The sequence below is a fragment of the Citrus sinensis genome, chromosome 5, assembly GCF_022201045.2.
Source record: "Citrus sinensis cultivar Valencia sweet orange chromosome 5, DVS_A1.0, whole genome shotgun sequence".
Lineage (NCBI taxonomy): Eukaryota > Viridiplantae > Streptophyta > Magnoliopsida > Sapindales > Rutaceae > Citrus > Citrus sinensis.
This window is the reverse complement of record NC_068560.1, coordinates 19,093,914-19,106,399: the sequence shown is the minus strand read 5'-3', so window position 1 is coordinate 19,106,399 and position 12,486 is coordinate 19,093,914. Positions and strand designations below refer to the sequence as shown.

Sequence of the window (12,486 nt, the reverse complement as noted above, 5' to 3'; positions counted from 1 at the left end):
TAGACAGATAGACTTTTTTAGACACTATGGATTTAAAAGAAAAAAAAGGGTTGGTGAATTTTTTTTTTGGCACGCAGGCTCATGCCGGCCCACGGACCCTTGTAGGCCAATGTTTGGTGGCCGGCACGGCCCATTGGCCATCATTAGAATATATACAAATGTAAGGTTGTCTTGATTTTAATTGGGTCATTAATTGTAACCAAATACATGATATGAACGGGGTGAATGATTAAGGTGGCGTTTGTTTTTTAACTTAATGACTTAAAGTGACTTAACTTAATTAATTAAGTTAATTAGAGGTGTTTGTTTTTATAACTTAATGAGACTTTTTAGATAATTTTGACTTAATAAAATAAGTTAATTGTTTTGGCTTTTTACTTAATGGAGAAATCTGAATTAAGTCAATTACTTGTTAATGTCAAAAATATCCCTGTTTTATAATTTATTTTTCATGTCTATCCCAAAACTCACCCATAGATATTTACCCCACATAAAAATATCCCTGTTTTTTTTCTTATATTTTTACTTATAAATGTTAGAATATTATTGTATTTAATATATTATTTATTTAACATTCAAATTTAATAAGGATACAAATGTAAAAATACATATTTTCAGCTTTTTAAGTTGAAAAAACAACTTAATACTTATTTTTCGAGATTCAGACGAAAAAACAAACATATTATTCAGATTCAGACATTCAGACCTATTCAGAATTCAGACTAATTCAGGTCTATTCAGATTTCAGACAAAAAAACAAACGCCACCTAAGTCTCTTTCTTATTCAATTCATTGTTATTATTCTCATAAACTCTTTTCTCACTTATTTTTCAGCAGTTAACAGTGATCTTTTTGCTCATTAAAATTATTCTTAAATATTCAAGGCCAAATAGAGAAGCTCATCAACTGTCTGATCCCGGATAATTAAAGAATTGAACTTGTTCTAAATCTTTTGATAATTTCTATTAATAGCATAATTTCTTTGATCTTGACAGCAGTTATTTCTTGACGTCCAAGAAAAAATATCTCTTGTTTGTCTCAATCTTGCCATTTAATTTTCTTGATTTAAGTTGCTGTTCATTGTTAACTTCTGTGTTCTTGTTATTAGCATTTGTTAATTTGCATCCCTCTTCTAAAATGGTTTATAAAAAAAATTATTGCTTTTGATTCATACTCTTTAAACCTTTCGGTTAATAGCCAAAACTCTGAACCTTGAGAGGGGGGAAAAAGGGAAAAAAAGTGCAAAAAGAGAAAGAAAGAAGTTCTCTATTTAATTGTCAGTTGGTTCAAGATCAATATCAATTGTTTGCTGTCGTTTCTTTCTTTGTCTTCCTCTCTAGTGCATTTTAATTTATTTGGATCTAATTTTTTTAACAGCCAAAAAATTATATATTGTTAAGCAGCAGGCAATGGCAGAAGTGTGTCTCGGTGCTTTTTATAGCATTGTAGCTGCAAAGTCACTGTTCAAACCGATTATACGGCAGATATCTTATGTGTTCAAGTACCAGAGCTACATGGATGGGCAAAAAGACCAAATGGAAAAGTTGGGAGATATAAAAGAAAGGGTGCAACAACCAGTTGATCATGCTAGACGACAGGGGGATGGGATTTATAACGACGTCACAAAATGGCTAAATAAAGTTGATGCGTTCAGCGACGAGGTTGCAAAACCCATCATTGATGATGAAGATGGAGCCAAGAAGTCCTGCTTCAAAGGATTGTGCCCAAATTTGTTTTCTCGTTACAAACTCGGTAAACAAGCTGCAACGGCCGCAGACACTGTCGTTAATCTCGTGAAAGAAGGCGACTTCCGTGATGTTTCCTACCGTCCTGCTCCAAACAGGGCAGAACATCGGGAAGTGAACGATTACTTGGCCTTTGATTCAAGAATGAAAGTATTTCAAGATGTTGTGGAGGCACTGAAGGATGATAAGCACAACATAATTGGGGTCTACGGGATGGGCGGCGTGGGTAAAACCACGCTAGTCAAGCGAATTAGAAAGCAAGTGATGGACAATAAGATGTTCGATAAGGTCGTTATGGCTGAGGTAACACAGACACCAGATCATCATAAAATTCAAGACAACCTTGCTTTTGATTTAGGCTTGGAATTTGACTCGAATGAGAATGAATTTCAAAGAGCTTCTCGACTGTGTCAAAGGTTGAAGCAAGAGAAGCGGCTCCTCATTATACTGGATAATATTTGGACAAAACTTGAGTTCGATACAGTTGGAATTCCTTATGGGGATGTTGAGAAAGAGAGAACGGATGATCGAAGCCGATGCACAATGATATTGACGTCTAGAAATCGAGATTTATTGGAAAGAGATATGAATTCTCAGAAGAATTTCTTGATTGAAGTTTTATCAAAGGAAGAAGCGTTGCAGTTGTTTGAGAATATACTGGGTGATTCAACAAAAACATCTACTATTCAGCCTATTGCAGATGAGATCGTTAAAAGATGCGGAGGTTTGCCTGTTGCAGTGACTACGGTGGCAAATGCACTGAAAAGTAAGAGCCTTGACATTTGGAAGGATGCATTGAGTCAGCTAAGAAGTTCCAATCCAAGAGAAATCGATGGAATGGATAAAAATGTGTACACCTCCATTGAATTGAGTTACAACTTGTTGGCAAGTAAGGAAGCCAAATCTCTCTTCCGTCTTTGTGGTCTATACAATGAAGGTCATGCTATACAAGTTGCTTCCTTATTGAGATATGGTATGGGCTGGGGTTTGTTTAAAAATGTTTACACATTGGAAGAAGCAAGGAGTAGAGTGCATCGATTGATCGACAACCTGAAATCTTCATGCTTATTGTTGGACGGTGATGGTAAAGATGAAGTTAAAATGCATGACGTCATTCATGTTGTTGCCGTATCAATTGCCACAGAGGAGCAAATGTTTAATATTCCAAATGTTGCTGACGTGGAGAAAAAGATGGAAGAGACAAAACAGAAAGGACCAATTGCTATTTCATTACCTCATAGAGATATCCAAGAGCTCCCTGAAAGGTTGCAATGTCCCAATCTCGAGTTATTTTTGTTGTTTAGAAAGGGTTATGGCTCTATGCAAATTTCAGACCTCTTTTTTGAAGGGACCGAAGAAGTCAAAGTTTTAAGTCTTACTGGAGTTCGTTTTTCTTCGTTACCTTCATCACTTGGTCGCCTCTTTAACCTTCAAACATTGTGTTTAGGTGGTTGCAGACTAAAAGATATAGCAATAGTTGGACAGCTAAAGAAATTAGAGATTCTCAGCTTCCGAGATTCCTATATTGAGGAGTTGCCACATGAAATTGGACAATTGACGCGGTTACAATTGCTAGATTTGAGCGTAGGAGCCTTGTAGTGATAGCACCAAATCTCATATCAAAATTTTCTCAATTAGAAGAACTATATATGGGTGACAGCTTTTCGCAGTGGGATAAGGTTGAAGGAGGAAGTAACGCCAGTCTTGCTGAATTGAAGGGGTTGTCAAAGCTAACTACTTTGGAGATACAAGTTCGGGATGCCCAAATTCTGCCACAGGATTTGGTCTTAGTGGAATTGCAAAGATATAAGATATGTATAGGAGAAGCGTGGCGCATGTGGGGCGTTACTTCTGAAATATCAAGATTGGTGCGGCTCCATGGGCTAGAAAATGTTAGCACTCTTTTGGAGAATTATGGGATGAAAATGTTGCTGAAGGAAGCTGAAGAGATCCATCTAAACGAACTGAAGGGTGTTCAGAATGCTGTTCATGAATTAGATGATGGGGAAGGTTTTCCACGATTGAAGCATCTTCGTGTAGAAAGTTGTTCTGAGATTTTGCATATTGTCGGTTCAGTTGGACGGGTTCGTCGCAAAGTCTTTCCCTTGCTGGAGTCATTGTCTCTTAAAAAAGCATCTTTTGTCATTCTCCATGGCCAAAAACCGACTGCGGCTTCGAAAGGTCAAAGTGGCTTATTGCTATAAACTAGAAATGATTGTTGGTAAGTGTTGAAATTAAGTATTGGTGGAATTATGGACTTCACCTCAATTATTTAAAAAAAAACAAAGATTAATTATGTATATTATTTTTGTTTGTTTACAGGACCCGAGAGGGAGAAACCAACAACTTCTTTGGGATTCAATGAAATCATTGCTGCTGATGATCCTGCTCCAAAGGTGATAATTTTCTGTTTAATAATTAATTGATTACTATATTATCACCATTAATCTTCGATCATCAAAAGAATATTATACTAGACGGTTGTACTTGAAGGAAAAAAAATGTATGGGTTTTCTTTGCAGGTTATTCTTCCGAGCTTAGAGGAATTGAATCTCAGGGACTTAAGAAACATAAAAAAATTATGGGCCGATCATAATCAAGGAATGTACTGTTGTCAAAACTTAACAAAGGTGATCATGAAAGGTTGTCATTGTATGAAATATCTGTTTTCGTATTCTATGCTTGATAGTCTTTTGCAACTCCAACATCTTGAGATAAGGGATTGTAAGAGATGAAGGAAAGTTGATCGAATTAAAGGTTTTTCCTAAACTACACTCCCTGCGGCTCGATTATCTTCCAAAACTAATAAGATTTGCCAATATGGGACATATTCATTCAGATTTAGTTGTTGAATTCCCTTCTTTGCAAATACTCGAGATTTGTAGATGCAGTAGTATGTCAAGATTCATCTCTACGAGCTCACCAGAAGACACCATTCATTCTGAAATGCAACCTCCTCCTCTCTTTGATGAAAAGGTTTTTTTTTTTTTATAAAAAATAAATTTTAGTCACTATACTTAATTTGTCTTTTCTTGAGTCTTCAAATTTAGTTAATATCCGCCTCAAATTTAGTTATCAATTGATTATACCATTAATTGATTAATTAGTTATTTAATCTTTAACTTGCAGGTACGACTTCCTAGGTTGGAGGTATTACTTATTGAGTTGATGGATAATTTGAGAAAAATATGGCACCACCAGCTTGCTTCGGAGTCTTCCAGCAAATTGAAGAATTTGGAGATAATTGGGTGTGATAACCTAATGAATATTTTTCCTCCATTGGTAAGGTTGCTGTATTCATTTTGAATTTTATTTCAAATCACATTCATCAGGAGACAACATTCACACTGAAATGCAACCTCAACCTCTCTTTGATGAAAAGATTTTTAAAAAATTAATTTAATTCTGAATATTTAATTTCTCTTCTCCTCGAGTCTTCAAATTTAATTAATATCCATCTCTAGTTTAGTTATCAATTGATTATGCCATTAATTGATTAATTAATTGCATTGAATCTTTAATTTCCAGGTACAATTCCCTAGTTTGGAGGAATTACATATTAGCTCGATGGTTAAGTTGAGAAAAATATGGCAGCACCAGCTTGTATCGGAGTCTTTCAACAAATTGAAGAATTTGGGGATATCTGTGTGTGATAACCTAGTGAATATTTTTCCTCCATTGGTAAGGTTGTTATATTCATTTTGAAATGAACCGTAAGTATTTTTCTGGATGTTTTTATATATAAGGTGGGTTACCTGCAATTTTTTCAATACGGACATGTTCTTAAGCCGTGGAGTTTATTTTTAATGAACCGTAAAGCTGTGTGCTTTAATAACATTAAAAATTAACTCTCTTAAACTACACAACTTAAAAGCGTCTTCACCAGGCCCATATGGATCTTAAGCTGATCAGACCCTTTAAGTCTAATTGGGACACGCCCTTAAGCTGTGGAGTTTATTTTTAATGAACCGTTAAGTTGTGTGCTTTAATCACATTAAAAAATAACTCTCTTAAACTGTACGGCTTAAAAACATCTTCACATGAAAAAAATGAGGGCACCCAAGTATATCTTTTCCTTAATTCTCCTAATTTCGACTGGGAAAAAGAAAAGTCTTTAAATTTAATTAATAGTTTAGTCATGAATTCATTATGCCATTAATTAACCACAAATTCATACTTAACAAAAATCCACTTGGCAGCAGTCCCATGCTGACAGCGTTGGGAAGTGTTTTGCAAAATTATTTTCCATATTTAAATATATCAAAATAAAAAAAATAGGAAAAAGGGTAAAAGCAGCCTTTGGTTGAGTTTTTAAAAAAAAACGTGAATAGTTGAATTTTGCAAATTTATGCTTAAAAACTAGCATCAAGATGAAAAGGAATCTAAAATATTTACAAATTATCTTAAATTCTTTATACATTTCTAATGCTAAATAGTGTAAATGCATTTTTCATTATTTTTGTTTTTCTGCAACTTTTATTTTTTTGTTTATTTATTTTGCCTTTTTTCTTTTACGAAAAATATCTAGTAGACATCCATGGCTTGTTATATTCATAAAACATATAATTTTATGATTTAAACATAATTTGAATCTAGTTGAATACTACTCTTACATTTTCATTTTTTTTTAATTTATACACACACACTTTGGCTTATTTTTAGGTTGGAATTCCCAGTAGTCTGGTAAATCTTACCATACGACAATGTGAAAAGATAGAAGAAATCATAGGACATGTTGGAGAAGAAGTGAAGGAGAATCGTATTGTTTTCAACGAATTAAAACTTTTGAAACTTTATGATTTACCAAGGCTTAAAAGCTTTTGTTTGAAGAATTACGCTCTTGAATTCCCATCATTGGAAGAAGTTTCTATCACACATTGTCTGAACATGAAGACTTTCTCTCAGGGAATCTTATCCACACCAAAGCTGCACGAAGTGCGAGTGAGTAAAAATGGAGAGAATGAATTGTGCCATTGGGAAGGCAACCTTAATTTCACCATACAGTAGTTTTACGAAGAAATGGTATGTGTTAATCGATTTCACCCAAATTGCTCATGCATCTCCCTTGCACTTGCACATTTGCCTTGTATATATAATTTTAGAAGTTGAAACAAAAAACATGTAAGTTTTAATGTATATACATCTAGTAACTTTGGATATAACTAGTGCAGTTATTTTAGTTTGTGCAGGTTGTATTCCTTGAAAAGTCTTTGAAGCTCTCACATTTTACACGTTTGAGAGAAATATGGCACAACCAAGCACTGTCCGTCGGCTGCATCAGCAATTTACAAGAACTGGTCGTGGATGACTGCATGAATATGTCGAGTGCTATTCCCGCCAATCTGCTACGGTACTTGAACAAATTGGAAGATCTAGTAGTGAGTAATTGTGATTCATTAGAAGAGGTGCTTCATTTGGAAGAGCTAAATGCCGGCGTTGCTTATTTAAAAAATTTTCTTTCAATTTGCTATCTAAAACTCATAGATCTTCCGAAACTCAAAAGACTCTGCAATTTCACCGAGAATATAATTGAACTGCCCAAGTTGTTGACTCTGACCATTGTGAATTGTGCTACCATGGAAACATTTTTATCCAATTCTACATCTGTACTGCACATGACAGCTCATCATAAACAGCCTCTCTTCGATGAAAAGGTGATTATTATTATTATTATTATTATTATTATTATTATTATTATTATTATTATTATTTTCTTCACTTTCGTTCGCATAGATGTAATTTCTTTACGATCAAAATCAAATTTAATGACTCATCTTTCTGCATGATGCCTTAATTTATATCTAATTTAACACTATTACTGCAATTATTAACTAAATTTAAATTGTGAATTATATCAAATTAATTAGATGACTGGTAACATGGGTTAACTATATCCATTTTACTTGTTACATCTCTGTTTTTGCAGCTGTTTTTTTTTCTGAGAAATTTTTCGTAGCTAATTGTATTGGATTTAACATCAGATTTGATTTATTTGCGTCAAGAGTGATTTACTTAATTTTATTTTAGTTTTTGGTTCCTCATAAAAATGAAACCAATTTGGATATAAAATGTTGTAATGAAAATATGCTGAGGAAGAGTGCAAAGATTAGTTACATATTTTCATTGACAACTTAATTTTGTTGATTTTCAGGTAGGATTCCCCCGATTGGGATGGTTAAAGCTGTCTCGATTACCCAACGTGTTGTGTCTTTGGAATGAAAATTTCAAGTCCAACAAAGTTCTCCCACAATTAAATACTCTAAAAATATCAGAATGTAGTAAGTTGCAAAAATTAGGACCGTCTTTGTGGCATTTGGAAAATCTAGGGATTCTAGAAGTATCGAAGTGTGACGGGTTGGTAAATTTGTCGACGCTCTCAACATCTAAAAGTATAGTAAATCTTCAAAGTATGAAGATAGCTGACTGCAAAACGATAGCAGAAATCATACAATCACAGGTTGGAGAAGAAGCGAAAGATTGCATTGTTTTCGGGAAATTGGAGTACTTGGGACTTGACTGTTTGCCAAGCCTAACAAGCTTTTATTCAGGTAATTACACTCTTGAGTTCCCGTCCTTGAAACAAGTACTTGTGAGACAGTGCCCAAAGATGAAGATTTTCTCTCAAGGAATCATAGGGACGCCAACGCTAAATAAAGTGAAACTCACCGAAAAAGAAGAAGGATGCTGGGAAGGCAACCTCAATGACACCATACATAAATTGTTCAATGAAATGGTCAGTATTAATTAACTAAGTATTGGCGCTAACTACTAAATTATTTTGTAGAAATTGATATGGTATAATATGATTGGTCGACTGAAAATATATAATAATAAAAAATAAATCAAGTGGTCCATGTGATGTTTTTGTTTAACCAATCATATTATGTCACATTAATTTATACATTATTGTTTATCTGAAAGAGTTTATAGTCATATCATAACATTTGCTTCTTTTTTCTTATTGCTATTAGTATGGTAATGTATGCTTGCTTACACATGTATAATTACAAATATGCAGAATTCTAAAGACAAGATTGAGTCCACCCTTCAGGTATAAAGAAGAAGCTATCTCGACCCAGGCCAATCTCTTATATATGATTCAACTTGCACTTTTTCCTCTACTTCCAAAATTTGTTCCCAGATGCATTTATAGCATTTTGGTCATGCTACATAATTGCAAGACACTTTGGATTTGCTTGGTGCACACTGGTTAAGTGAGGGCTTGAATTGATGTTTCATATGCATGCAATATTCAACTTCTATATTATTTCTCCAATTGGTATTTTAAGCATTTGATTTCTAGCCTGGTTGACTGATTCAATTGAGGATCTGTAGTTGAAGAAAACAGCACAAGACAATGTTTATTACATTTTTATAGTATTATCAATTATAGTGTATTGACATTTATTAAAAGGAAGTAATCCGTCAAGCTGACCTTCTCAAACCAGCACTCTCTAAATTAAAAGAATCACGTGAAGTCAAGATCATGTTGTAGATCTTGTGGAAATAGGTAAACCCATATTCTTTACACAGCATCATAGGAAAATCAATTTTTCCATTAGTATCTATGTTAATGTTGAGCTTTAATAGTACTAGCTATTCAACAAACACAGATATTGTGTATATTAAAAAGTTGGAAACCGGTTGAGTGACGGTTGGGAATCAATCAGTTCACTTGTTTGCTTGTGAGTACGACATTTAGAGACCGATTAAACAATTTTAAAACTATTACACTCAGATTCGAAAAATAGTAAATAAAGAATCAAAAAATTTCCTACTAGCTATACTTATGCAAAAGTCTCATTTGGAAACATCAATGACTTTCATTCAAAGAAAACAATGAAAATGGGATCAAAATACATGTGCGTATACCTAAAACAAATGATTTTTTTTTCGGGTATTAAAAAGAGTTGAGGTGCAATGAAACCACAGTCATGATGTTTCAGGTTCCAATCAGCCGTTCTGGTAATTCATCTGTAGTATTTGACTGCATACTAAAGAGTAAGATGAAGAAGAGACAGAGGAGGCGTTTTACCATTCTGAGAACATTGCAGCACGCAATATCTCAAATTCCGACGTGCTCATTTAAAAGTGCACCCCCCCCCGCCCCCCCGGGGGGCGCACAACAAAAAAGAAAAAAAGAGAACAATCATACGTACCTGTACAAGGGAAGCCACATCAACCACCACTGTCGTAATTACACCAATTACAAAGGCCAAAACTCCATTAGCAATAGTAGAAGAACAGATGTCAACATCAATCTACAGACAGAGGAACAATGTTAAACCATGTTAATGGTATCGGAGGAGCTATTTGAAAGGGGAACATCTCATGTAGTATAGAAATTCCAAGAGCGTTTACTTCTAAGTACTTGGGACCGCGGATATAATTACGATCAACTGCTTTTCCTAATAAACAAGGGGTGCTTCCAACACTCTGGTGCACGATCCATGACCCCTGCATGATTAAGCGCATAAAATCAAGAGCAGGTGCAAAACAAATTCAACAGAGTGAAAAAAGGTCATTAAGTTAGAAGGTACAACCCATCAATACATTTATACTTAATGTATGCTTTCTTTGCACAAATTGAAGTGTACCATGCAGTGAAGGTTACGACTTGTTAACAAAGTCCTAATACATGAAGACTAAGATGGATATCTTAGGGACGGATGGAATAAGCTTCAGCCTACTATTGCGAAGTTCATCATCTCCATCAACAAATCGTTGCAGAAGGGATCCCATAACTAATTTCCTTGTGACAAAATAAAATGGCATACTGTAATGTGTTGAACCGGAAGCCTGCAGATGTCTTACGTTACAACTATCCAACCTCCCAATACGACAAGTTTGAAACTTAATACCTTTTGAAATGCAGGATATATAAATACCATAACTACTTCATAACAAGTCAAACTAGATCATGCAGGATATATAAATACCATAACAAACAACCAAAATACGGGGGAACCTTTGTTTTGTCATAACAAAAATGCTTGCTACGAACTCTGAAGTTGTTTCCATCAGAAAGTTTCCTGCAGTCATGAGCATTATCACGGTCATCGTGTCGCAGATTGCCCGAAAAACAAGATAAATCAAATTGACCAGCTTGCTCTTCCTCTAGGGCTGCAAGTAATTGAAAAAAAAAAGATTTAAGTCCATAGAAATCCATTAATGAGTACATTAACTAAATATATAAAAATGAATATATAAGTTATCATCCACCTGTTCTCTTGAAATCATTCTCAATCTTTTTTTCATTTGCCTGAAATCCCGGGAAAAATTTATAAGAACAAGAGTTATGAAGAAGTTACTTGAAAAGGATGAGGATTCAAGCGTGAATCAAACTTCTTGTTCAGACTCAGCTAATTGAAATTCTTCATCCTCCTCGGAGTATTCATCCATCATAACAGAGTGTCTGCCTGCAGCAATTAACTGATCAAGAGATGAGCTCAGATGAATAGATGAGTCTTGCAGGTTTTGGTTCTTATATGAAGAAACAGAAGCTGAGGCCATATTGACCATGACAGGGATTCTCGGATGAGCACTCATTTCATCTGTTTGGCAAACCATTCGCGGAGACCTGTCATAAGAAGTAAACAACATAACTCAAACAAAGTGTTTGTATTGGAAAGAAACAAAAAATTAATAAATAAACCCTCAAAAAATCCTCTGAAAATTGTGTTTAACTAGACCACTTTTCTAGCAGTTTGATCTATTAAATGAGCCAGAACAGCAGCCTTTTTATTATGTATTTCACTTACTATCTTATAAATCCTCTGAAAATTACACCGCTACTCCAAACCAAGTTCCCTTATCATTTATTTCATTTTTTTGTCTTATACTAAAGCTAAAAGAAAAGAAAAGGTACATCCACATATATATTTCATTGGAGTTACTGCATATAGATCCCGCATTAAAAAGGCGTCTTTATATATATGTGTGTGCGTGTGTATATTCCTTAGAAAAAGAGTGACAGAAAATACAGTAACACGCAAAGCATGACTTAAAATGGCCTCCCAGGAGAACCATATAATCTACAACGGCAAAAAATAAATGTGAAAAACAAGTAACTTACCAGCAACCCTATTTAACTAAGAAGACAGTGTTGCTGAAACATTGACACATGACCAACAAGTCACCCTTTAGGTCAACCTGCATAAGATGCTGAACCTGTGTTCTGGGCCTACCATTTCGAGGTTCTTAATGGGGAAATGTCGAATCCTCCACCTGAGAAATCAGAATACAGTGAGCAAGTGGTGCAATTTGGCATGAGTTGGTCACTTGTTAATTCTCTACATCAACCGAAGGATAGAAAACTGACTCTCCACTTGAGCTCGTACATACCCTGGTTGTGGACCACAGTTCTCATCCTCCCTACAACGAAATAACACAACTACACAATAACAAAACACTGCATGTGGAAATTTCTAGTGCCAGAAAAGATATATTTAATTTCAAGAAGTGGGGAGGCAAGAACCTTACCATAATTCCCATCGTCATTTCGACGCCAATAACACACATAGCAAAGGTCCGCAGAGGAAAGGAGGAAGATTAATTTAATAAAAAGGATAAATTTCAGGGAATTCCACTATCCTCTGACTGAAATAGATAACCCATGCAGTTTTGAAATTCATTTGATCCCACCTGAACTTTTAAAATTGGCCATAGAGCTCCCCCAAAATCCATATGAAACCTTCCCTAGTGAATTTGTTAGAATCAAGGGGAAGGCTTTAGAAGGCAT

General features: G+C 34.8%; 2 protein-coding genes and 1 pseudogene across 2 annotated transcripts; 2 read left to right on the top strand and 1 right to left on the bottom strand.

The window, feature by feature from the left end:
* Window positions 1–1,409: 1,409 nt before the first annotated feature.
* LOC127902309 (disease resistance protein At4g27190-like) lies at window positions 1,410–3,344 on the top strand. The gene has a single exon (XM_052441173.1). It carries the CDS (start codon window positions 1,410–1,412, stop codon window positions 3,342–3,344), a length of 1,935 nt encoding a protein of 644 aa, XP_052297133.1.
* A 50-nt stretch (window positions 3,345–3,394) lies between these two features.
* LOC107178241 (uncharacterized) lies at window positions 3,395–8,493 on the top strand. Its single transcript, XM_052441172.1, has 7 exons — window positions 3,395–3,926; window positions 4,068–4,141; window positions 4,875–5,027; window positions 5,274–5,426; window positions 6,408–6,686; window positions 6,935–7,399; window positions 7,897–8,493. The coding sequence occupies exons 1-7, from the start codon at window positions 3,395–3,397 to the stop codon at window positions 8,491–8,493; spliced, it is 2,253 nt and encodes a 750-aa protein (XP_052297132.1).
* Window positions 8,494–9,687: 1,194 nt separating this feature from the next.
* Window positions 9,688–12,486, bottom strand: LOC112496312 (protein ENHANCED DISEASE RESISTANCE 2-like; annotated as a pseudogene).